Source organism: Syngnathus typhle, linkage group LG1, assembly GCF_033458585.1.
Source record: "Syngnathus typhle isolate RoL2023-S1 ecotype Sweden linkage group LG1, RoL_Styp_1.0, whole genome shotgun sequence".
Taxonomy (NCBI): domain Eukaryota; kingdom Metazoa; phylum Chordata; class Actinopteri; order Syngnathiformes; family Syngnathidae; genus Syngnathus; species Syngnathus typhle.
The window spans coordinates 7,113,197-7,138,814 of record NC_083738.1 but is presented as its reverse complement, the minus strand read 5'-3'; the positions used below and the strand labels follow the sequence as shown (position 1 = coordinate 7,138,814).

The 25,618-nt window shown below is 41.2% G+C and overlaps 1 protein-coding gene across 1 annotated transcript in view; it reads right to left on the bottom strand.

Moving 5' to 3' along the window:
- The window catches only part of tenm2a (teneurin transmembrane protein 2a), a 110,643-nt gene that overhangs the window by 49,949 nt on the left and 35,076 nt on the right, over positions 1–25,618 (bottom strand). Inside the window, exons 2-4 of the mRNA XM_061286237.1 lie at positions 18,771–18,977; positions 10,360–10,591; positions 1,162–1,400 (exon numbers count right to left, since the gene is read on the bottom strand). Coding sequence (XP_061142221.1) covers positions 1,162–1,400; positions 10,360–10,591; positions 18,771–18,977 — 678 coding nt within the window. The remainder of the gene's footprint in view (positions 1–1,161; positions 1,401–10,359; positions 10,592–18,770; positions 18,978–25,618) is intronic.

Below are 25,618 nucleotides of genomic sequence, written 5' to 3'. Positions count from 1 at the left end.
TAGGTGGGCAAAGTGATAAACTGCATCTACAGTATGTGTTGTTTAAGCATATTGGGAGAGGCATGTGAGGAGGACAGACCTCCCTCCCCCAGCAGCATAGCTCCATATGTGGTTGTCCAATGCAGTGCAACCGTGAAAGCCCAAGAGAGAAAGGATCTGTCTTAATACCAGGGGCGAGGGGCCTTGATCTGCTCAGGAGGACTCTCAAGGGCACTCTGTGGAGAGAGGTGAAGTGACCCCCAGCACACACACAGAGACACACACACGCTCAACTACAGACACCTACTCAAACTCTTTTGGCATGTGCATTTCGTGCGTATCCGTTCACAGTCACATTCTGGACAAATCCAGGGATGGTAGCTGGGGACCTGGGATAGATGGATGCTGATGTATATAAACATGAATGTCAATAATGTAATACATTCTAAATAAGTTATGCGAAGACGATGAAGGGTGGGGCAGGATAGTGCGGTTCTGATGATGACAGTTTTGCATCGGCGTCACCATTCCTTTCACTTGATTTTTGCCTCTGGGTGTAAAAAAAAGGCCACTCAAAGCCCCCCAAAAGCATTGTTTTGTCTGATTGTCTTCCTATCCTGCTCTCCGGTGAACCACATCAACAAATATTGTATGGTGCACGGTTGTGCAAGTGCAACATAGAACATCAGCGATAGTAAACCCTATGCTATTGTGGATTACCAGACGATGAGAGGAGCAGGTTGGTCTAAGCGTGCACTGACAGAGCTGCTGGTGGTGAAGGGGTTTACAAAGCACATGTTCCCAGAACAATAGAATTTAAGGATCTCCATGTGCGCTGTTTATTGCCAATACAGCAGCAGAAAACAGAACTGAATCAAGTTAGCCGCTTATGTGCAAGTAAATTCGCTGTCAAAGTTGCTAGGCTTTCATTTCCAAAATAGGAATGCAACAAAGTTGCACGACTGAGGAATATGCTATGACAAAGTGTTTCACAGCATTGTCATTTTATTTGGTTTTCAGTACTTGAGGATTTCTTTAGAAAGTTACACAGCAATGTGTTTTCCGCTGACTTAAAAAAATCTACGCCCACTGCTGTATATGCACCTGCAATGTCTCTATGTTTAAAGTATGCTTAAAAAGGAATTTCGGGATTAGGGGTTATGGGCAACTGATATGACTTACCGATAAAGTAGGACAATAGGATGGCCAGCAGGGCGGCTGCAGCGATGGCCGTCACTGCTGCACATTTCCAGCTGCAGTACTTGGACGGCTTCTTTAGCTTGAAGGCCGAGCGGGAAAATGTGTTTCTGGGTAGCAAACGAGGAGGTGGTGAATACACTGTTCCAGAAGTGAGAGGATAGCCAGGAGAGGAGCTACTGAACAACGGGGTGGTCCCTGACGATGTCTTGAATAAGAAGTGCCTGAAGACAAAAAAACAAAACACAAAATGACCTCTTAGCCTATTTATGTGCATTCAATGCTCATCGCTCAAGCATAAGAAGGCATTGCCCAGGTGATCAGAAAAGGCAGACATTTTGACATAATAATATTCAGGAAGAAAAAAAGGAAAGGAAAGGAAGGCCTTGTGGGAAAGGCATGGACTGGACACTGCGAACTACTAATGAGATTTTTGGAACTTGGGTCACATATGTGAAATCCTTGGTTCAATTCCTCCCTCCAATCTACTCTTCCCACCATATGAATATGAGCAACGAACTGATTGCGTTTCCAGTTCAGCTCGCTCCATTTCATGGTCACCTTCATATGTTTTTTTATTTTTGCTAAATTCTTTTGCTTTGCTTCTGTTCACACAACGTATATTGCTGGGCCTTCACATATGACGGCTGTGGAGAATCTTTGTTGTTCCTCTCGCCTGTTCTCATTGCCCCAGTGGGGTTAAGGCTCAGAGAGAGGATAAAAGCGGAATCTAAACCGTCATCCCTTTGCTCATATTACCCATTATCCTCTGCTATTGCTGCACCTGCTCACACAGTGTACAGACCCTTCTGCATTCCCACTTTCCATTTTATTCTTTACCTATTCCGCATGCTATTATTTTTCTGAAAGCTTCCAACATCTTTTATTATGCATCGTTCCATTCGCCTATAAAATCCCTTTCTTCCAACTTTTTTCAGACATACATTGCGGTGACTGACAAGGGACATTGTAGACATGAAAAAAAATGAAACAGGACTTGAAGAAAGTTTTTCATAAGGCCCAGTAAGGACTTAGTTACACCTTTGTGACATTTTTTACAATATGGGTTCACACATACGGAAGGTGAGGCGGTACCACGGACTCAGCTGATGTGACTGATGAGAGGAGGTGAAGTCAATCCAGCCTCAAAGATGACTGAAAACAGACATGTTCAGTCAGGATTGCTTGTGTGTGAGCTTGTGTAGTTAGGAAAAAATCCACGTGATTTCCATAAAACATAAAACTGCTTATGATCTAAATTCAATAGCTATGCAACGACTCTCTGCTTTTCATGGTTGTACACAGTCACACAAGCATTTGGGAAAATGACAGAATTGAATATATAGTGTCACTAATGAAATTGATCTGTCGACTCATTTCATTTGTCTGTGTGTGCTGTGTCTCAAAAATCTGGTGACTGACAATAAAATCTTTGATCTCTAAAGTTTAAACGATGGGGTTTTCTTTTTTGTAAAGAAAGGATGCCAGTTCGAGTATGACTAGGAGGGAAAGTTTAACTATCGAACTACATATGGACTTAATTGTAATGTAAGAACTTTGTTCACACATCTTAGTTGTTTCTTTACAATATAAAAAGGCTTTGCAGCAAAAGACGAGAGACTGGAATGTACAGTGGAATGAGAACTGTCCTTCGCCGTCAAGGGAAATTATACAACCTTCCAAGGACTATATCACATTATATAGTATAATATATCATATTATACTATAGTATTATAATCACTGCATTTGACACTGACCAAAGTACATTTTAAATTTGGATTAAAATTTATTTAATAATTCTGCTCAAACTTCTTGTCTAGTAGTACAATGGTAAATGCTAAACTGACTGTACTTATGTAGCGCTTTATCTACATCGTATGCTGCCTAAAGCACTTGACAATTCTTCACATTCACAGAAATGGGAGGCTGCTGCCATGCAAGGTGCTGCCAAGTCCACTGGGAGCAACTTAGGGTTCAGTGTCTTGCTCAAGGACACGTCAACATGGTCACCAGGGTTGATGATCAAACCCACAACCTGAGAGACCTTACAGCAGATGTCACCCAAGTGCTCATAGTTCCCAGTTATAGTTGTTAAACCTACAAAAATAAAAGGTGCTCGATGCAACCAACGCTTCTGCTTAGTCATCCATATTGCTATAGGCTATAATTTCCTGGCTCACACAGAAACATGCTGGGTGAAAATCAAGAATGTATTAGAAAATGTATGATAAAATGACACTCATGATTCTTGCCAAATGTGGCTTCTTTCTCATTTTTTTTTAATTATGAAATTACGTTTTAGGCAATTTAAAAAGTATATTTTATGTCATTATAATTTCTGTACTGTGTACCTTATTCAAGGTGGCTGGGAGCGCCAGCCAATCCGACTGAACTGTAGGTAAAGGCAGACTATACCCGTCTCCAGTTAATTACATGAAACACATAGTGAAAGTGACTTTAAATCCAACCTGCCTGCACAGAAGCCAGGGATGTAAAAAAAATACATTTTCAGTGAATACAAATTATAGCATATTGTGGCTGTCTGGTGGAAACTTCCCGTGTCCACATATTGTCAAATTGTTTCTTTAATTAATTTTTATACCGCTCAATACCGCTGGTGCATGCAAGTACCGGGAAACTTCATGTTTCCATTCTACGGAAGCTGTGTGGCATAACTGTCACTAATATTTAACATCTGGATCTTATTATCTCCTTTTACTCATCTTTTTTGACAAAATAAGTGAGAATACTAAAGTTAGATACATTTAAATTATCTTGCTTTGTTAAAATTGATCACTGAAGAAGGTTCCTTGTGAACCATGAAGGGAAGGCTCTGTTTATCTTTTTGATACATGGTGTTAGTCAACTGACTGTTTTATGTTTTGCAATTTGCATTGATCATGGCTTCACACCTTCAAGAATCCGTTTGTGAAGATGACGTAGGACACACCTTTGCTTTTGTGATGGATTAGAAGGCACGGTGAAGGCTCGGCATGGCCGTGAATTTTGTAGTGCATGCCCTCTGCTGACTCTCTGTTTGTACTATTTTTATTAATCAATGCCATTTATGGGTGGCAGAAACTCAATGAAGATGTTTCCTGAAAAGCTGTAATTTTTTACATTAGCCTCCAAGGATTCTGTCTGACACTGATGATCCATATTGTCGATGGTGCTATTGGCTTTCCAGCAAAAGCTATAACTCCCTTAAGTGCCCCCTTGATTCTGCTTATGCTTGTCTGTTATGTATAAAGCAATACCGTGTATGCTGCAGGTTATGAATTTTGTTTGTCTGTTTCATGAACCATATTTTTAATAATGTCAAACCATTTTTTACGGAATTGTTTCCCCTGATCTACTTTCTGTCTGTAATGCTAGCTGTGTATGTATCAAAAATATGTCATTGCTCCCTTTTTTCGCGGCTTGGCTTTACCTATTTAATTCAGACTAGGCAAAAAGGATGAGTCATAATCCACCACTTTGACTGAATTTGATGACTGCTATTTAAAATATGCTTCGCTACACTCTACCGTGAGATCCCCTGCATCCTTTTGATGGCTTTGAGAACCGCTGTTTCGTAACAGCATGTCTACGCAACAGTCAGTGAAAACAGGTGATGTGCTCAAAGCATGACGATATTGTGTGGGAACAGCGTTCCACTTGCTATCAATTATTCATTCAGACTCTACTGTCTCTCCCCCTCTCATCATCACATGCCACTGATTGGTGGATTGGCATCCTGCTGGATTCTTTTTTTCCACTTCCATGGTCCCCTTTTTACCCGTCAAGTGAGTTTCGTGACGACAAGGAAAAACAGGCTGGAGACCAGAGAAGAGAAAACTCAACAGATCGAAGCTGAAAGAAGGCGCGCACAAAGAAACATGACTTTGACTTTATTCTCTAAAAATAACCCCCTCACGGTGACAAAGCCATCAATATTAATATGCGTGCGTAAGCTTACACAAACCCAAATCCAAGTGTACATCTGTACATGCACACGCGCATCAAGGTCAACTAACGTTCCCCTTTGGTTGAACTCATTTTCACCAACAGTGACACTGCTGGCAGTGACTATAAACTAAATGCAACCGATATATGTTACAACAGGCACATTGTTTTGCATTCCATCAGAGACAATGCACGGTACGTACATGCATGCATTTCGTTTGTTCTTTTAGACTTATAGCGCGCAGAGGGGCCGCTTGGTGTGAGATGAAAATATGTCTACAAGCCACACTAATTACGACTATGGAAGGAACGTGTCTAATGCACTCTGGGGAGGTAATTGACATTGATTTATGTTGCAGAGGACCACGGAGGGTTTCTATCATAGCAGGCAGCTGGCAATCACAGCTCTGTATCATTAAGCTTGGTTATTTATATGTGGACGTGTGTGTACTTGGATGTTTGTGAGCACTGTGAAATTGTCCTCGGTGGTCCAGCGTGGAAACGTCACACATAATTAGAGAATTCTGACAGAAGACCCCTCAGCTACACCCTTTTCCTCCTGCATGGCTAGAAGCACCAAGTAATGACTGCTACCCCGCTGTCCTCTAACGCATGCAATGCTCACACACACACAAGGAGCAGGCACACCATGCCCGGTTCCTCACACTCTGTCAGACATACATTTACGCACAGGGACTCCTGCCCACGCACAAACAATCACAAGTGATATGGGTTTTCTTTTGTCAGATTGCCCTGTAAGTGCTCAAAAACACTTCATTTGCATTTGCATGGAGAAAAAAAAGAAAGAAAGAATGAACGACAGACAGGGGGCTGATGATTAGAAGAACGGATGATGTATTTTCACTCCTTTGCAACCCCACTGAGAGAAAAGAGGACCTGGACAATTAACCACAGAACAGAGAGTGTGCTCGGTAATTAGCAGGAAGTCAAAGCAAGCATTTCCCTTGAGCCGAGACGTTTTTGCAAACATGCACATGGATCTTCATTTCTTCAGTTCTCAAACATGTGGTTGCTCTGGATAGTACTGTACTATGGGAATGATCAGCATCAGAAGACAACTAATGGGAAGTCAACTCACGATGAAGCCAGATATGAGCGTTAAACAAAGGGCTCAAGGATATCGCACAGAGAATTGTTTCCAACCGCAATTTGGGAATTGGTACAAAGCAGAAGGACAGATGGATGAAGAACAATGGCCATTCAGTTGATGCACATTCCACAGAAGGAGGACATGATTATTTTTCAAAGATCAAATGCATCAAAGTTGCCTCATAAGGCATTGTAATAACCTGCATATCTTGATTGGAAGTGCTACAATATAATAATGACCAAGAGGAAGTGCTGGTTTTATTTTCAACTCAGTAACAAGCTGAAATCTGATATTGTTGGTGTAGCGTACCACTTATTGGATTGTCATGAAAATAAAAGTAAGGGTCATGTTTCAAGGAACTTGGGAAAGAGAAGGTTTGCTAGCTTGTTTGCTGTAAGGTGCTTGAGAAATAACAGCAGGAAAAGTGTGGGTGTCAATTTCACTCAAAGGGAAGTGTGAGCGTTGAAAGACATCACTACCCGACTCCACCCCAAAGCTTGTTTTTTATGTTGTTGTTTCTTTGAGCAAATAATTCCAATTATTAGCTCAAATGTCCTCCAGTTTGATAACTAATGTTGCACCTGTTGCTTTGCCTTCCATATGCGCATAATGAATGAGTGAATTAATGTTTTTTGCAGGCTCCTTTATTAAAATCTTGAACAACTGTTCCCATTTACTAAATTATTCATATCAGTACTTCCTGAAGGTAGCATCTCCAAATATGTCCCACCTTAATGCATTAAATGGTAATCTTGCAGCTCTGCTCTTCCTTCCAGATAAAACAAGATCTTGTGGCCATCACATTGATCGTGTATGTCTCCTGGAGGTGGGGCCCATGGAGGAGTGAGCAGCGGTATGCCCTGAGAATATAGCTCAAGACTGAAAATCCATATTGATTTCAAAATTCAAAAATCTGGTGTTTTATCATTAAACTACAACACAAATCTGAATGTGCACTTACTTGCAAAACGTTTTTGTATTCTTGCTCACAATCATACAATGTCACACAAACTCTATAATCTTATTTCACACCAGTCCATGTTCAAGCAGTGACTCAGTTTTCATTCCTATTTTATCTCCTCCTTCACAGTCCCCAAACAATCTCCTTCTCTCGCCACATTTCTTTATTTGTCTCCCTATTTCTGTCTCCCACCTCGACTGAAAACTACGCCTTCCCAATTTCTTAGCCATCTCCCTCTTATATTCCCAGGTTATATTTCTATGCTACATCACCTCCCCCCAGTGTGTTTTCATCTCTCTTCCACTGCCAGTCATCCAGACCCTAGGGTGTTCTGAGGTGATCAATCTTCATCCTCTCAGTGCTGTCACACTATAGGGTCAAGCTAAAAGACACACACATGCACACAATTGCAACAACGAGTGGATGACAAATGCCAAGATTTACATACAATTCCAGAGAGGACAGTTTACATTCAGGGAAGCAGATAAACACATAAAGCCACACGTTGTATCATTACCTTATAGTTCCCTTTTTAATGAGATATGCACCACTTTTTAAAGAGATATGGTGGGGGATTTTGGCTTGGTCCCCTACCAATTACGTAATTGGCCATTGCCATGCCCTGATAGGAGGTTCGAGTTTTTGAAACGTGTAGGTATCTACTACACTCCTCAGGAAGCTTCCTACCTTTGTAGGTAGCTTCCAGAACCCAGAAGATACACTTTGACAAAACAATGCAACTGCATCACAGCATAGTTCTATCACAATGTAAAAATCAGCAACCACAATGTAAACAGGAGTCAAAACATAAATCCAACAATGCTTTGCCAAGGCTTTCGTAATTTTATATTGTGTCTCTATGCTAGCAAGGCCCAATTGGGTAAATATCCACTCTAAAACCTAATACAAGATAGACTGTCAAAACATTCTGCCTTTTGTTTATCATTCTGGTTGGAGGTGGCGGACCAAAGTGCACTGCAACATACTGCTTCCACTGGTTGCGTTTCCCTCCACAACAGCGCAAACGACCTTCTTCTACCTGCACAAGTCTATCAATATACAAAAAGCAAGAACACTTCATCTATTCCCACAATTAAACCGCACTTTGAGCTAGACCTGCGCCAGGTGCAAAAAAGAGGTATTTTAAAATAAGCCCATACTGTATTCGAATTTTCTAATGTACCTGATGTGTTATCACAATTTTGTATTTGCGAGGGCAACAATGACTGCAAATAACTAATGGGAGTGCAAATGCTCCCTTCTGAAAGCCACAGCTGCCCAGGTCTTCCACATGTACACATGCATGAGTACAGACTGAGCATAAAGCTGCGATCAGTGAAGCTGAATTAAACATAGCTAGGCCTCATTAATTTTGCAAAGGGCCGGCACACTGGGGAACATATCCAAAAGCATCAGTGCTGGAAGCCCCTGTGCTCAGCAGGAGAAACACAACTACAGCTTACGGGGGTAATGCTCGAAAACATGCACATGCAAGTGAGCATATATGCAGCATCAGTCTTATCACATGACTCATGAACTGCAACACCCTGCAGTAAGGCTCTTGAGCACAGAAGAGAACATTAGTCGGACTTCATGAATGGTCTGGCTTAACGTATGGTTCCGCAAATTATAGACTGACTGTCCTGCGTGGCTCATCTAACGGGCTACTTTGTAGGAACATGTATATTTGCATTCTGTTTTTAATCTATAAAATAAAAGTAACTCAATTAGAGAACTGTGCTCGTTGAAAACAATGCTGTTTAAGCTTTGTTTAAGCAAACAACACATGAATGCGGCATTTCCACGTATTTCACGATCCACATATGTGCAACAAAAACAAATATTTCAAAATCTAACTCATCACTTTGACCATTTGAATGGCTGCATTTTTCATGAGCTGTGCTTTCAGACAATTTTACTCCAACCCACCAGTACATCAGCAGCTGTTCGGTCACTCAGCTGCAACTACCCGAGCACAAAAGCAGTTCATTAAATCAAAACATGCAATTTTATGTTTCTCCTTAAGGAAGTCCAAGATCTTCCTTGACCGATAGGAAGACAGATGAAGCCAAACAGTGCAAGGATGATTTTATTTCATGCAACCACTTGATCAAAAAAAATTGAGTAAATTCGAAACACCATTCTTTTTTCAGGGTCCACAGATGGGGTTGGAGAAAGATAAGTGCTGGGCTGCATGAAATCAAAGAGGCTGGATTCAGATCGATATATTTTTTAAAGTGGAGTAGAAGTCTACTTCTGAAAAATGTCTGTGTGACAAGCTACTAATTGTAGTTGTTGCTGGATGAATGTGTATTTTGTTTTCCTTGCATTGGTCCAGTTAATTATTAAAACAGTTATCCTTAAAGCATAGTAACTGAAGCTCTCACTAGTGGTACTTGACAGTATCTCTGAATTCAATGTTAAACTGTGTAACATGTTAAAGTGGCTTCAACTAATTGAAATCCAGTACAGTTAGTTGTGCAGCTTTAGTTGTATTTGACTTTCAAGTCCAATATATTTACACGTAATAATTTAGAAATGTTTTTCTTAATGTTTATTTTGTTAAAAAAATTGCTGAAAGATTTTTGTGGATTTTCTTTTTATTCATTAATCATTTATGCATTTTGTTTTACTTAAGGAAATTGTTGTACTGTCCATGGTTCCCGCGCTCACGACCCCCCCCCCCCCCCTTGCATTCCCCCAAGTTGACTTATATGTATTTATTAGTTGCACATTCATCGGCTGATCAATAATAGATTAATGTGCATGTTGAAGGGCACCTTGTTTTGATTAGAGGGGGCAAGAAAGGGCCAGAATACGAAAATGATGGCAGCCTCAGTTGTTACTTTGATTGCAGTTATAAGATAATGAAGCTGGGCGCCGTACCAGACTTCTAGCTCAGCGGTTAGTGTGCTGTGCTTCCAAGTCAGAGCTGAAGGTAAGTTCTCCAAGTAGGGTGATTCTTTTGTTTTGGCAATGTCAGGCATGGCACAAATTGACTGGGAAAGGTCTCTTTCCATCCCACAATGGCCCACAAAGAAACAAATGTCTCCGTTACGCTTATTACATGACTACAGGGCTTCACTTACTGTTAATGAGTCTGGAAATGAGGATCAGGTAAACACTGAGACTGTAAAAATTGAGGTGGAGACAAAAGATCTCTGACCTGGTTTCTAGTGGGACATTGCTGTTGAGTACCCAGCTGTCTTGGAGCTGCACAGACTCAGGAGTGGTTGGTCCATCCCCGGTTCCTGGAGCTGGGGCATGAATGGGGTTGCGGCCACCTCTCAGTGTGTTTCTGTTTAGGCTGTTTGCAGACTGGTGCGACAAGGTGTGATGATTGTGTGGAGGGGGCAGCGGAGGCCGTAGTTTTGATTGGGTGTGGTGGTTGGACACCCCTGGAAGAAGACAAGTGAAATGGTAAAAGGCATGTTAAAAAGAGTAGGATTCACATTTGAAAGGATGAGAATTCATTCATACGGAATTTTTAGCAACACAGACATGAATCTAATCATTGTAGCACTTTTATCTTTATAGACTTTGTCCAGTGTTTAATCAGCTCTTTAACCTTACAGCAGAGATAAGGTGTGTGTGTGTGTTTGTGGGGGGGCAGGTGAGGGGGTGATATATGTCTATATATATATATGTACACACACACACACACACACACCCCACTCAGCATAGAATGCCCCCCATCCTTGTTCTTTGACTTGGGCGAAACATGTCAGCTAGAATCTAATATTGGCCCTTCCAGTACTGAGCTAATGGACTGTTGAGGGAGAGCGCTGGAAAAACAAACTCAGATGACCCAGACAAGTACACCCATTCACACATCCCATTTCTGTCTGAGGCTCTGTGTGTGCATTATGAGCAAGAGCTTGTGCTTACGTGTGTTTGTGCATATAAATCAATAAACCACCGTGAGAGTAAGCTCCACAAAGTTGCAGCATTTGCATTCTTATTTGTGCACACGGACACACACAGACACGCATGCACACGGATGCTCACAGATAAGGCATAAGCAAAGTCATATCAACAGTGGAAAATTCCTTCACAGCAAATACTCATCTATGATGTACAGACATGACAAGATTATTGCATCAATTGACTTTGAACTTTCCACACACATTGTTTCATTCTCGTGATCTAATTGGAGAAAACATTATAACGAGTCTGTTTGCACGTTACCTTCCTGGTAGACATGAAAAGAAGTAAAAAGGTTCATACAGTAGATGAACCTTGAAGTGGCATCAAAGAAAGCTTTTGTAACACATATCATAGATCGGCTTCCTTTATTGATCATCTCTGGAATTTGATGTGGAAAGAAGACCAAAGAAGAGGAGATATAAATGGGGTGCTTCTCTCCTTTGACATTTGCAATTCATAATTCTTGCTGGATGAGCATTTAGATTAGATTCAAGGCAGCGAGCTCTCTTGTATTTCCAGATGCTTGGAAGGTGACCTGCTTCCACCACCACAGGGATGTAGGTGCCACCCACATGCTGCTGAGGAACAGATGCTCATGAAAGGAGACAAGATGAGAAGGAGACACTAGGAAGATGGAGAAGGTCTGACCTATTCCTAACAATTGAGACATAAAACATCTGTTTGCACGTGCTGAAATGCTCTTGGGAGAAAAGGCACGCACCCGCAGTTACAGACATTGACTTTTGCAAACATAGCCACAACTGAGCACCTGGAAGACAATTTGCGATTAACTCTTGCATCATATATGCTGAGAGTGCCAATTGATAGTAAAGTAGGTAGATGTCTCTTGTCTTCTGCTTGTCCTACTTTGTCTGGTCATTTGTTGCTGAGGATGTTCTTTACCGAGTTTTAAAAGCACTCAGAGAGAAAGCTTGTTTGTGAAAAACCTTTCATGAGTAAATTTGGTGACTTTGCCTCTTTGTAACAGCTCTATAAATGGGAAATAGGACCACCTGCATCCTACATTTATTCAAACAAAACAAAAAAAAGATGTGTAGGCATGGACAAAAAGTCCTTGCAATACAAAAATCAGAGTAATACATTTGCCAGCCTATACGCCTGAAGGGGGCGGCAAAGCGTCCTGCAATATAGAGCATATTTTTGGAATCTAAATTCTAAATTTACATAAATATTGCAGCAGAACAGCGGAACAACGGTAAGTTTTTTATACAGTTGAGAGGTTCCACGTTCAACTCGTATTTCTTTGTGACGTTTGCATGTTCTACCCTGCTTGCAACCTTTTTCACGACGTACACTAGCTTTTATACAAAACATGCCTCGTAGGTTAAGTGAAGAATAATTGGCCATGGATGTCAATGCTTTTTTGTTTCTATGTTCCCTCCGATTGACTGGAAAATAGATAGATGGATGAATATTGTTGGCAAATCTAGTCTGGAGGGGAGTATATTTGGCAGGGCTGCAGTTAACGTTCCAAGTTTAAATAATACTCATAGCACATGGAGATTTTAAGACAACACAGAGCAATCTTACTTTTACGACTGACAACACAACCTGTTACATTAAATACCCTTATACATTCTTTATAAAAATCACAAAGCCTTTTTAAAGTGAAAATAGGAGGGGGGCAAAATTTATCGGAGGCTTTTTTTCTTTTAATACGGTATAGATTCTGTACTGTACTGATTCAATTATTTGGCTGAAAAAAAATAAGATTAAGTATTAATTGTCTGATAAATTTAACATATAATGTATAACATAATTGGTTTTTGTTTGGTTCTTTGCTCACAACAATGAAGCTATATCTCACAGTTAGTACATTTTCCGGATACTTCATTTTTAGTATTGGTTTATTTTTATAGAAAAAAAGAAAAATGCAAAAATTGGCGGATTTATGATGAATTTTATAGAAGACGTTTGAATATCAGTATACTTGTGTTACGTTGCAATGCGTTAATACGTAAAACAAACAAAAGAAAACAACAAACAGCAACAATTGGCTGATTTAGCTTGCCAAATTAAAATATTTTTTTTCAACTCCAAGCGCATTAAATCAACGATCCGATTAATCGGTCAAGTCTGATGAACTACTCGTGAGAAAAGACAAAAAAAAACCTAAATCTATCAGATTACTTTATTACCTTCTTATAAGCAGCCTTTATCCGGCGTTTTACAATCAGAGGTTTGTTTGTTTATTTACTAACTTCGACACAAAGGAGAATTCATTTGAAAGAAATTCATGGACTCCTAATCTATAACTATGGGGCTGAGATAACATAAGGCATGTGTGACAAAGCAAATGAAAACTCATTTCTATTTCTTATCCGTCGCTTATACAGAACTGCCGAAGAGAGAACACATAACCAGATTCGCCACGGAGCAGAGACACTGCACAGCTTGGAGTAAATGGGTCAGATAAAATAAAGATAGCAGACTGATAAATTTGAATTCCACTTACTTAAGTACAAGCGGCAGGTACGCTAATAGGTTGTTTTTACCAGAAAGGCAGGCTGACAGAAGACAAAACATGTGGTGGATAAACACGGCAATTAAGGAGCAGCGAGCTCTCCTTTTATTCTTCTCTTATCTGTCTTTGTTTCCGCTTTCTCTCTTCCACTGCATGGGTAAACAGCAATTGTTGACATATTTTTTCAACAATCCTGATGGGCTTTCAGTCTCAACAATAGCTCAGAGCTCCTCTGACTGCTCTGTGGATTGACCCATTTTATTCCCACCACGTCCCCGGCGCCCACCAAAGGGGACAGTCGGCGTAAACTCCAGAGTTCGGCTCGAGCTAATCCCTGGAAGTTCATTATACGCCCCAATTCAAAGGACACTCATTCAGCGGAGGAACATCAGCCTGCTAACCTGCCTCCCTTGTAAAGAACACCGTCTTCTGTGCTTGTGTGTTGCCAGCTGGCAGCAGCAACCGGTTGAAGGAGTTTGTTTCGCAGCCCTGGATGGGCAAAGTGTTTATTGACATTTTTTGTGGTACACGAAGAAAGGTTACTGGGTAGGATTTGTGTGTTCATGTGCGTGCGTGCATGTGTAGGGCAGAAATGTCTATTCAGCAGTTAAGTGGGATCATTGCAAGGCTTTGCCGCCCCCTTCTCGTCATTGCCTACCCTCTCTCTATACTGCATTTCACTGCATTTCTCCATCTCTTTACCACATTTGTCACATCTTGTTTTAATCCTTGCTTTAAGGGAAAAGTCATATTTTGTTTTTATCCAATTTCACCAGAACTTATTGCTATGCGATTTATGTCTTACAACATATTTCCAGGTGTTCTTGGTTGGGGTCTTTTGTCTGAACAAATTACACCCTGCCTATTTGTCATTCTACTCAGACTAGTGGGAAGGAGAGCTCGAGGTGAAACATGCATCTCATGCAAACACACACACCTTTAGAATACATACATACAGTCACAGAAAGACAGAACGAGAAAGTTAATTACTTAAGGTGAATGCCCCTGAACTTGTACAGACTCTTATCAAGGATCTCAGTCACACAAAACCTCACGGTCTGAACAAAGTAATATGAATTCCAATTGTGTTTGTAACGCATTCATTAGAACCTTTGCTTTGGAACAGGTCACGGCTGCCGCCCAGATAAAAATGTGATGCATGGTGACCATCGGAAAATTATTCAACCTTTGCCAATTGTCATTAAAGTAATTGTCACACACACGCCGCACGCACGCATGTACGCGCACACACACACACACACACACACACACGCGTACATACACACATACACACACACACACACACACACACACACGCACACACACACGCACACACACCGCCTCTGCCTTGGCTAGTCATCTCTGTCTAATTAGGAGGCAATAACCCGCGAGAGGAGAGTCATCACATTCAGCCAAAAACCAACTATGAGCACAAATGCAAGTGTGTATTTCACCCACACTCAGACATTTGCATATAAATAAACGCATGCTGTTACACAAATGTCACCCTTACATAAACGCTATTAGAAAAGACAACACTCATGCACAATAAACGAACATGTCTTTGGTTTTCCTTTGTTTCTGTAGATTTGTTTCAACAGAGCAATTAAAAATTTATCACATTAGCAGTGACTTAAGGTGACTTCCCAGGCAGCCGAAGGCTAGTCACTTTGGCACTAAAAATAGCGTAGCTTCCCCCCATGCATAATGAATGGCTAGAGACAGCGCTAACGTTAGCTCTTTCCAGGAGTGATCTGCTATGCTCCGTTTGGCCGTCTCAGCTCTCCTGGCGTTCTGGGGAAATGTTCCCAGACAGGTGCTCTGAGCTAGATATTATTCCCATATAAACAGTCGCAAACCCAATTCCCTGCCAATCCACAGCAATAGTGTTCCGTTCCATTCAACTGTCATGCCTGACTAAAAAACACAAGTCATGTCTGTCCACCTGTTAGCTTTGGTAATGGCAGACGACTTTGCCAACACAGAACACACGCACGCACGCACGCATGCACACACACATACACACACATACACACACTCAAACAGCATGCAGCTTCCTGCAGGATTATCTCGCAGTGGTCAGTTTCTGCTTGGCTTGGTCGTGCTCATTTCCTTCTCAGCGTCCACTCTCTACACGACCACATCCAATATGGTCACACAGGCCGTCATTCATGCAGACAGACATGTGGTCACATGTGGGGTGTTTTATTTAATTGCCACCATTTACATGCCCTCCAACATGCCAGGAAAGTGCCAGGCTGCCACTCTAAACTCATTTAGAATACATTATAGACCCCGAGGGCCAATGACTCTCGCTGCAGTCATTAGATTGGCGGATTTTCAAATTACTGTATTGTCCTCCCCACTCGGTGAGGAGCTCCCAGGATAGCCTTTGTTACCTACATTGGCCCCTAATCTTTGTTCCGTTTTCTCTTGTACCTCCATTACATTTTGGTTACTGTAAATCTGATTTTAGTTTGTCACTTTTTTCGTTTATTCAGACTTTTGATGCTTTCATGGAAGTAGCTTCATAAGTTTGTCACCCTCGTTTGCCGCCTCTGTGTTTATAAACTCAGCTGAGATTTGAAATAGGCCCGTAGAACACAAAGTGGGTGGGTGTATTGCCTCCGAACAAGAGCAAGAGATTGAGCGTGTGTGCCTTTGAGCCTCGCTTTCCCTCTTTGCCAGAGTCTGCCATTAGGGTGTCAGTAGCAGAGTGAATTTATTTGCCGCACGGTTACCGGGCTAATGATTGATGTTGCCCCAGCAAACAGTAAACCAATTAGAAGGCTGATGTAACGTCATTTTAAAAGCCTCCTAATCACGTTCCTCTTGAACCTGGGACCCAGGCCTTCCCTAATGAAGATTTATACTGGATCAAAGGAGAGCCTAACGCCATTAACAATAGATTGTATTCCACCAAAAATCACATTAGGACTTTCCCTTTCCCTCCCATCAGACCTCCGCTAAATATATCTGGTGATTACAAGTGCAGAGGCACAGAGGAGAGGAGAAACAAGGGTGGAGAGACAGGGGGACACTAAGATAGATATAGTTGGCACACGGTAACTAATTGTTGAGACAAATGTCTATGCTGATGCACCTCATTGCAGTTGTGTGTGTACATATTAGAAAATAAATGGCTGCAACGTGCTGATACCAGCACACGAGGCTTGTAACTACCACCAAGAGGATTTGGAGTGATGACAGAGGTCACACGGCGTTGGGGAAACTAATTTACTTTTCTTTTGTAACAGTCTCCTGCTTTTTTTAATTCATCACTACCTTACAATTTACTTTGTGCAGCATTAATAATGGCAATCCACCCGATATACCCGTATACATAAGTATACATATATAAGTACTGTACAAATGAAAGTTTATGAAGTTTATATGATTTACTGAAAGTGTGCAATCATTACCTAAACAAAAGTAGGCAGGTGCATAAATGTGGGCACCCCAACAGACAAATGACATCAATATTTAGTAGATCCTCCTTTTGCAGAAATAACAGCCTCTAAACACTTCCTATAGCTTCCAATGAGAGTCTGGATTCTGGTTGACAAAATATCTCCAGTTCAGTCAGCTTTGACGGTTTCCGAGCATGGACAGCCCGCTTTAAATCACACCACAGATTTTCAATAATATTCAGGTCTGGGGACTGAGATGGCCATTCCAGAACGTTGTACTTGTTCCTCTGGATGAATGCCATGGTAGAATTTGAGCTCCTACGCAACTTCAACTTTGTCACTGATTCTTGAACATCGTTCGCAAGAATCTGCTGAATTCATGTGACCTTCAACTTTAACAAGATTGCCAGTACCTCCACTGGCCACACAGCCCCACAGCATGATGGAACCACCACCAAATTTGAGTGTGGGTAGCAAGTGTTTGTCATGGAATGCTGTGTGCTTCTTCCCCCATGGATACCGCCACTTTTTATATCCAAATAACACAAATTTAGTTCCATCAGTCCACAGCACCTAAAATGAAGCTGGCTTTTCTAAATGTGCTTTAGCATACCTCAAGCGACTCTGTTTGTAGCATGTGCGCAGAAAACGCTTCTGCCGCATTATTCTCCTATACAGCATCTCCTTGTACAAAGTGCACTGAATAGTTGAACGATGCACAGTGTCACGATCTGCATGAAGATAATGTTGTACGTCTTTGGAGCTGGTCTGTGGGTTGACTTTGACTGTTCTCACCATCCTTCGCCTCTGCTTATCTGAGATTCTTCTTGGCCTGCCACTCCAGGCCCTAACTAGAACTGTGCCTGTGGTATTCCATTTCCTCACTATGTTCCTCAGTGCAAACTGACAGCTGAAATCTCTGAGCTAGCTTTTTGTATCCTTCCCCTAAACTATAACTTTGAACAATCTTTGCTTTCAGGTCATTTGTCAGTTGTTATGAGGCTCCCATGTTGCCACTCTTTAGAGAAGATGCAAGGAGGAGAACAACTTGCAACTGGCCACCTTAAATACCCGTAACTGGAGATGTTTTGTAAAGAAGAATGGTCAAAATACCTTCAACCAGAATCCAGACTCTCATTGGAAGCTATAGGAAGCGTTTAGAGGCTGTTATTTCTGCAAAAGGAGGATTTTTCTGTTGGGGTGCCCAAATTTATGCACCTGCCTACTTTTGTTCAAGTAATGATTGCACACTTTCTGTAAACCCTATAACCTTCATTTTACTTCTCAAATATCACTGTGTTTGTCTGCTATATGATATATTTAACTGAAATTGCTGATCCGAAAAACCAATGATTTATAAAGGAAAATCAGAAAAATGATCAGGGGTGCATATGGCTGTATATGTATGTAGCTCCTCACTGCCAGGAAAAGTAGTTGCTTTTACCTAATTCAGTTTTTTAAAGAAACAGGTGGAAATTGGGCATCCCATTATGATTCAAATGTCAAAGATCGAAATCTTAATCTAAATAGAACTTTTAATGGACCATTTATCGTTTCTATATAATAAAATAGTCATTGCTTTGGGTTTTGAGATTATTGTACAGGGTAAAGTCATGTTAAATACACAATATGAAGGCACTGATCATGCAACATCTAAAACAGAACAAACATAATGACCTAACACATAACCTTGATGGATGGCATGAACATGGTAATAAAAGAATGAAAGGGCGGATGAGTTGGTAGGTTTCTTACCAGTGACAGACGGCTGGGCTCGGAGTAAGTATGAGTCATCTGGGTGGGGCTCCAGGTGAGAATGGGTGGAGTTTTTCTCCAGAAGGGGAACCTGACACTCCCTGATGGGTGGAGATGGGCCAGGGGAGGGGTGGTGTGGGGCGGACGAGGAGGACGGATGTGACGGAGGGAGCAGGGAAGAGGAAGAGGTTGGAGGCATTGGGCGACCTGGGGGATGGAAGGAGAGAAAGGCGAATGGTAAAAGTTAGACAAAACACATGGTGATGACTGACAGGATGTAATGTAGTTGGCCCGTTTGAGGTTGCAGACATCCAAACATTGTTGTAGAGTAACAGTATTTACACAAATCAACAACACATTGTGCTTGAGTGTTAAAAAAATCTCACAGGGACTATTTGGAAGGGCAAATAAAAACTGCTCACACAGTGAGAAATGAGACATTGACTGACAAGCTTTGAGAATAAATGCAAAACAATCAGTCTCGCTGGATGTCGGGCAAGAGATACTTTTAAATTGTTAAATTGGTTTACTGCCTCTCGGACCAGAACCCATATTGAAAATCACAAGGTACGGCATGACAAATCAACCCATGCAGTTTGAGCAATTGAGCTCAAATTAAACTCATCCTAAATATGATGACAAATGTATGCTCTTTATGACTTATGCATTTATGTTTAAATTCTTCAAAGCAAACACTTTCTCTTTTCTTCTCACTTGAATGGGATGACGCAACTTGAGTTAGGACCCTCATCTATGGTAGAATCACTCTATATATGGGTAAGACCCAACAAGGGCCACTCTTTAAATAGCCAGAACCTTGGGACACGTGGACACAATCAGGCTGTCCTGTACACCAGAGAGACAAAAGAGGGACAAAGAGAAATCATTCTACTCTCCAAAGGTTTGGAAATCAAGGACAAAGACAAATCTAATAAATTCTATTTAGAGACAGCTGAAAATATAGAGTAATTATGTCTTGCCATATTTGTAGCTCAATCAATCAACAACACGAGAATGAGGCCACCGAGTTCCGCTAATCCACTAAAAAAAACTCACGTTATTATCACCACTAATTAAATAGTCAACCAGAGACACTGTAACACAACGATAATCATGTATTTTCTCTTGATTGACGAATAGAAATTGTAGCCTTTGGCCTTTTCTTTTACAGATATAATAATAATAAGAAGAAGAATGATGAATAGTAAATAATAATGAAAGCAGAAACCTGTGAGGTTACAATGGATCACCTTTGTTTGTTCCGTTTTTCATTAGTTTTCTTCTTTACAGAAGAAAGGAGAAAGGTGAAAAGTCAGCTAAACCTTGAAGAAAGTGTCAGGATTGTATGAATAAAAATGGCCATTGGTTGGAATGTGACTGTCAATACCTATTAGTCTACTTACTGAGCCCTGCAATTAATTGGCTGGCAATCAGTACAGGGTCTACCCCACTTCTCTTGCCAAAAGTCATCTTAGATCCATTGACAATCCAAAATTGTTCATTGGCATGAATGTGAGTGTGCATGCTTTTCGTTTGTCTGTTTGTGACTTTGACTATTTCGTATCCCAAAATATATTTTCTTTAATAGGCATTCATTTTAAATAGAGAAATTGATGTGCATCATATTACAGCAGTAGCTTATCTGTAATGAGTTGCCCTTGGGTCCCGCAGAGTCACCATATGAGTCCTGCCTCTATGTCTGCCAATTATAATCAGTAAAATACATTTGTATATTTTGTAGATGTATAAATTTCACAAGAAAAAAGCTTCAAGTGCAATATTGTATTGTGAAACATAGCACAGTATTATGAAACAGAGCACTTGGACAGTCTCATCAATGTGAGGTGCATTAATCAATACGGGTGCCATCATGGCTTTATAGAGATATATCTGATAGAGGAGGAGCCAGAGAATGTCTCTCCTCTATCCAATAGCCCAAACTGGCCAAGCTTAGAGTGTCATGGAAACCAGAACTGGCATCGATCACCAGCTCTGCATTAACTGCACCCCAGAGGAAGGACCAGCTTTGTCTTCTAGTATAAAGGCATGTGTCTGCGCATGTGTATGTGTGTATTTGCGTGTGTTTATGTGTGTGTGCACGCACAAAGGCAAGCGTGTGTTTGCACGTGTACTTCCGGTCAATCTCGTCAGTGCAAACTGAGAAAAAAAATGAATAAACAATGGCAAAGCAAACACTGCACTGTACATGGGGGAATAGATGGGAGGGTATGTGTCAGAGTGATGTAAAGGCAGGCGGAGAAGGTGATGGCTCTGCAGGTCATAAGGTCAACTTGAAGAAAGGAGAGGCAGTGACAGACAGTCCACAAAAGCTGATTTTTATGAAACAAATGAAAGAAATCAATGGAGCATAATTTGCGAATATGAATGGATGAAGAAAGACAGGAAAAAGAAATGAAAAGGTAAAGAGGGAATAGGCAACCTTTACGTATGTAAAAAAGCAATTGATCCTCCCCCAAAATCAATCACACCCTTCTATTGACGTTTGAGATATATTGATTTGCATATATTACAAAGCCTCTAATCAGGTTGTTGGTGACAACATATTGTGGTAAATCTGCTTGTGTGTGCGTGCATGTGCACGCCTTTGTGTGTCAGTGTTCGTACGTGCGTGAGTGTGAGTGCAGCGCCACAATCCTGCTTTACGTACGCTTGTATGCTAATGATTAGATTAGCCTGAACTCGTATTTTATGGGTTAGTTATTAATATTTTCCACTTTAACCACTTTAGTTACAAAAGCGGCACTGTGGCGCACTGGTTAGCACGTCACAGTTCAGAGGTTGTGGGTTTGATTCCACCTCCGGCCTTCCCTGTGTGGAGTTTGCATGTTCTCCCCGTGCCTGAGTGGGTTTTCTCCGGGTACTCCGGTTTCCTCACACATCTCAAAAACATGCTTGGTAGGCCGATTGAGCACTCCATATTGCCGTAAGTGTGGGTGGTTGTTCGTCTTTGTGTGCCCCCGTATTGCTGGCAACCAGTTCAGGGTGTCCCCCGCCTACTGCCTGATGACTGCTGGGATAGGTTCCAGTACGCCCCCGACACCCGTGGGGACAAGTGGTACGGATAATGGATGGATGGTTGCAAAAAATACCCCCCCCCAAAAAAAGCTATAGTTGGCCAAAAGCAATTAAGGGAACTTTAATCTCTTTAGCAATTATGCTGTGGGGCATCCTTTACTCAGCCATTTCTGCCCGCTACATTTCCAAGAAAGGTCAGTGAAAATTGGTTTGTGTTATGAGAACAAAAGCTTGGCAATGGGCTCACGCGATTCTCTTAACAATCAGATCGTTGCCATCTTTCAGCCGCCTCCTTTGCCATCTGTATGTATTTCTTCCTCCATGACATTCAATTGTTAAGTCTAGAGTGGTGATCATATCAGTATGACAACTATATGCACTATGAAGGAGGAAACATGGATTTCTCAGGCTTTAGCTTCTTTAGCTTTAGCACCCGGGTGTTGATACTTTTGACTTTGTTTCATTGATTAATTGACACCTTAATGATTGTCAAATACAACAATAGTTATTTTGTAAATCGGTGAAGCATTTACATAGATACCTTGTTTAGTTTAAAATTTCTGCTTATCAACAGTCAATATCTGATTTCTTTAGTCTGACTGATTTGTGATTTTCGTCCTTGTGTTGAATAAAAATTTGTAAATATTTGCTTTTACTTTGGCGAATAACGATCCACATTTTTGCCTATTTTCTGACATTCAACCAACCAAACCAGTAACTGAATCATCAGGAATGTTTCGTGCATTTTATGCAATTAATTTGAAATAATAAATAGCAATAGAAAAACCGATTCATTCATCCATGAGTGAACAAAATATTCAACTGATCAATCTGAGTTGGACATTGCTTCTTCAACTTTGGTGTTACACAGGGCTAATTCCGCTCATTGACTCTACAATGATGCCTCTCCTACCTGTCCTTGGGGCTATTTCTGTCCCTCCTTTACCTCCTCCCACCCACCTCACTTCTTCCATCTGGCTGAGGAAGGCGTGGAGAGAGTGGAGGGACGGAACGACATCTGGAGCCCCGTCAGAAAAAGATAGACAAATTACCTCGCTAACGAGAGCCGTTTATCATCTCTTCATCCACCCCATATTTTTACCCAGGCTTGTCTCCACACCTCTACACACCTGGATGACAACACTGGAAAAATAATCCCATGATTTGACTGTCGATGTCGCTTTCCTTTCACCGCTACTGGCTGTGCTGTGTAGTCAATCTGCTTGCGCTTCAATTAGGGAAATAATGGGGGAAGATGGGAAACGGTCCAGTGCATTGTACACAGGAGGATGGGTAAAAAGAGGACCGGGCACACTTATCTTGGCACAGGTGAAGAGCCATTACCACAGCTGCTGTCATCACAGATGTTTGACTGAGGGGGAGCTGTCAGTCAATGTGTGTGTGCATGTTTATGCATGCACTACATGTCGCATACACGCAGCGTCTATATGGGATGTCGTCTGAAGGACGGCCCCTTGCACTGGTTATCTGCCGCTTCCGTCTCATCCTCATCACATGCTCCCACCTCTATTCATGCCTTTTGTTGGTATATCTAATAATGTGGTGAGATCCACACCTGTTGTGTGACTGAACGCAACAAATGGATGCCACACGTCACAGCTATCCATAAGTGGTTCCTGTCTGCTTTTCAAATCCTGCCTTTTTATAATCAGTGCCGCTGCAGGGAAGAGTGTGATTCACCAGACTTGTGCTTTGCAACAGACAGCATTTTAATTAATAAAGTTGGGCTTTTGCAGCCTTAAAGCGGCGATTGTATCCCGAGCTTTGTCTTTGATGTGTAACAGAGTCTGAGTTATTCTCTGGCCTTGAGCTTCCATCTTCCTCTCTTTCATCTTGCTCGCATTACTCCAACACCGCAAAAGTATACCGCGACTCTTTCCAAAAACATAGCAGAGTCACACAAAGCCTCCAGATGAAGCAAAAATGTTGCACAGATACAAAGCATCATTTATTAAATAATTTCTCCTTTGATGTATATCAGTGGTCAGGTCAAATTATTTTTATGCAGTTTACCAATTACGTGTTAATTGCACCTGCCAATCTGGTAACGGCATCTGGGCTGGAAGGCCGCGCCAACACTCTCCAGCCCACCTCCACATGTGCTATGTGTTGTGTTAGTGTGTGCCTATTTACCGAGTTTTTTTCCTTCTTTGTTGCCTTTACGGGATCTCAGTCTGGCTTTTTCTCCCTCCCCTTCCTTTATGTTATTTTACACTTTTTCATCTGCAAAAACGGTGCGACCCGTTCTGTATCCCCTGGTTGGTCATTGTTTTTCTGTCTCTTAGATGGGTTGTCTCCCTTCCACTTCGTTGCCCCCTGTGGTACAATGACAATAAAGCTAATTTGATTCTGATTCAGATTCTAACTGACAGTTATTTCTGCCAAAATCAGTCATCCATCTTTGATACTGCTTTTCCTCACTTAGGTTGTGGGTGTGCTGGAGCATAGGCCAGCTGACTTCTGGCTAGAGGCCACAAAAAACCTGAACTGGCTTCTAGAGAGCCAACAGTTTCACCCTCACCTTGACACTTAAGGGCAATTTAGTGTATTCATATGAACTAAAAAGCACGTGTTTTTTTAAGTGAAATAAAACTCAAGAACTCATGAAAAAAAAAAGAAAAACACAGACGCAGAGGGACAACATGCAAAGTCCACACAGGAAGATTCAAACCCCCATGGAGCATGTGGTCACAAAATGTATCAATTAATGCTAATTTCATGTGGTCTGTCAGTCTTTTTTTCTGATTGCAATTTAAATTCGCTTTGGGTTTTGGCTACAATTAAAATCTAGTCATCAAGCTACGAGCTAGACAAAGGAAAAGGCAGCTATGGCACGTCCTAATGTAAACAGCTCAAGTCAAAGGTTTTTAATTGGGTGTATAGTTAAAGAATTTGACCAACATTTGTCAAAAAAAATATACCATGGTGAACATGAAATGTTTTTTCTCCATTGTTCTCTGACTGCTGGCAACTGCTACCTGGCTACTTTAAGTGCTCTCAAGCCACCCCACACACACATTTTCCCACGTTAACATCAGTGGTGTTGGTGTCACTGTTGCTTATTGTTTAATGTGGCAGCGATTGTTTTGTTTTCCCTTACAGGCTGATTATTTCATGTGCCCTGCTCACTGGCAGAACCAGGTTTTTTGTTTTTCCTTTTTATGTGGGGCATGGGAGGCCAATGATATCTCAGGCGGTCCGCCAAAGAAAAAAAAATACAAACCAAAATATATTCTTCAGACAATGCTGACAATCTTTCAAGGGTGGGGGTAAATGTTGAAAAAACAATTCTGGAAGAATTGCAAACTACCCAAAAGTCAATCACTATCTGGCTTGGCACCAGGGGTGTTTCAAGCATATGCCCCTGCAGCCTTCCCTTGAGCTCCGCCAGTGGGCATACTAAAAAAAATATTTCTCGCGTGGGGGTTGGATGCTGTTTGAACCAAAATTAAATGAAAATCAAAGAAAATTAATTTGCTGGTTTTTATTACTCCCCCAAATTTTTGTTCAGTATTGATTTTGAGAATCATACATTTTTATCCATTTTTTTTTTTAAATAATAAGTCAAGGATACAATGTAGCGACTTGGCAACTCAACACCAGTTGCACATAACAGGATGCTTTTGATCAATAAAAACTGGATTATGTTTTATCATGACAACTGTTGCAGCACCAGGACAGCCCCTTGTGAAAGATAATCATGTTTAATGTTGTGCTCAAGCAGATGCCAAAGCAATTATTTGAAAATGTAATTTGGAGATGTACAGTAAATCATATGTAATGTACTTGAA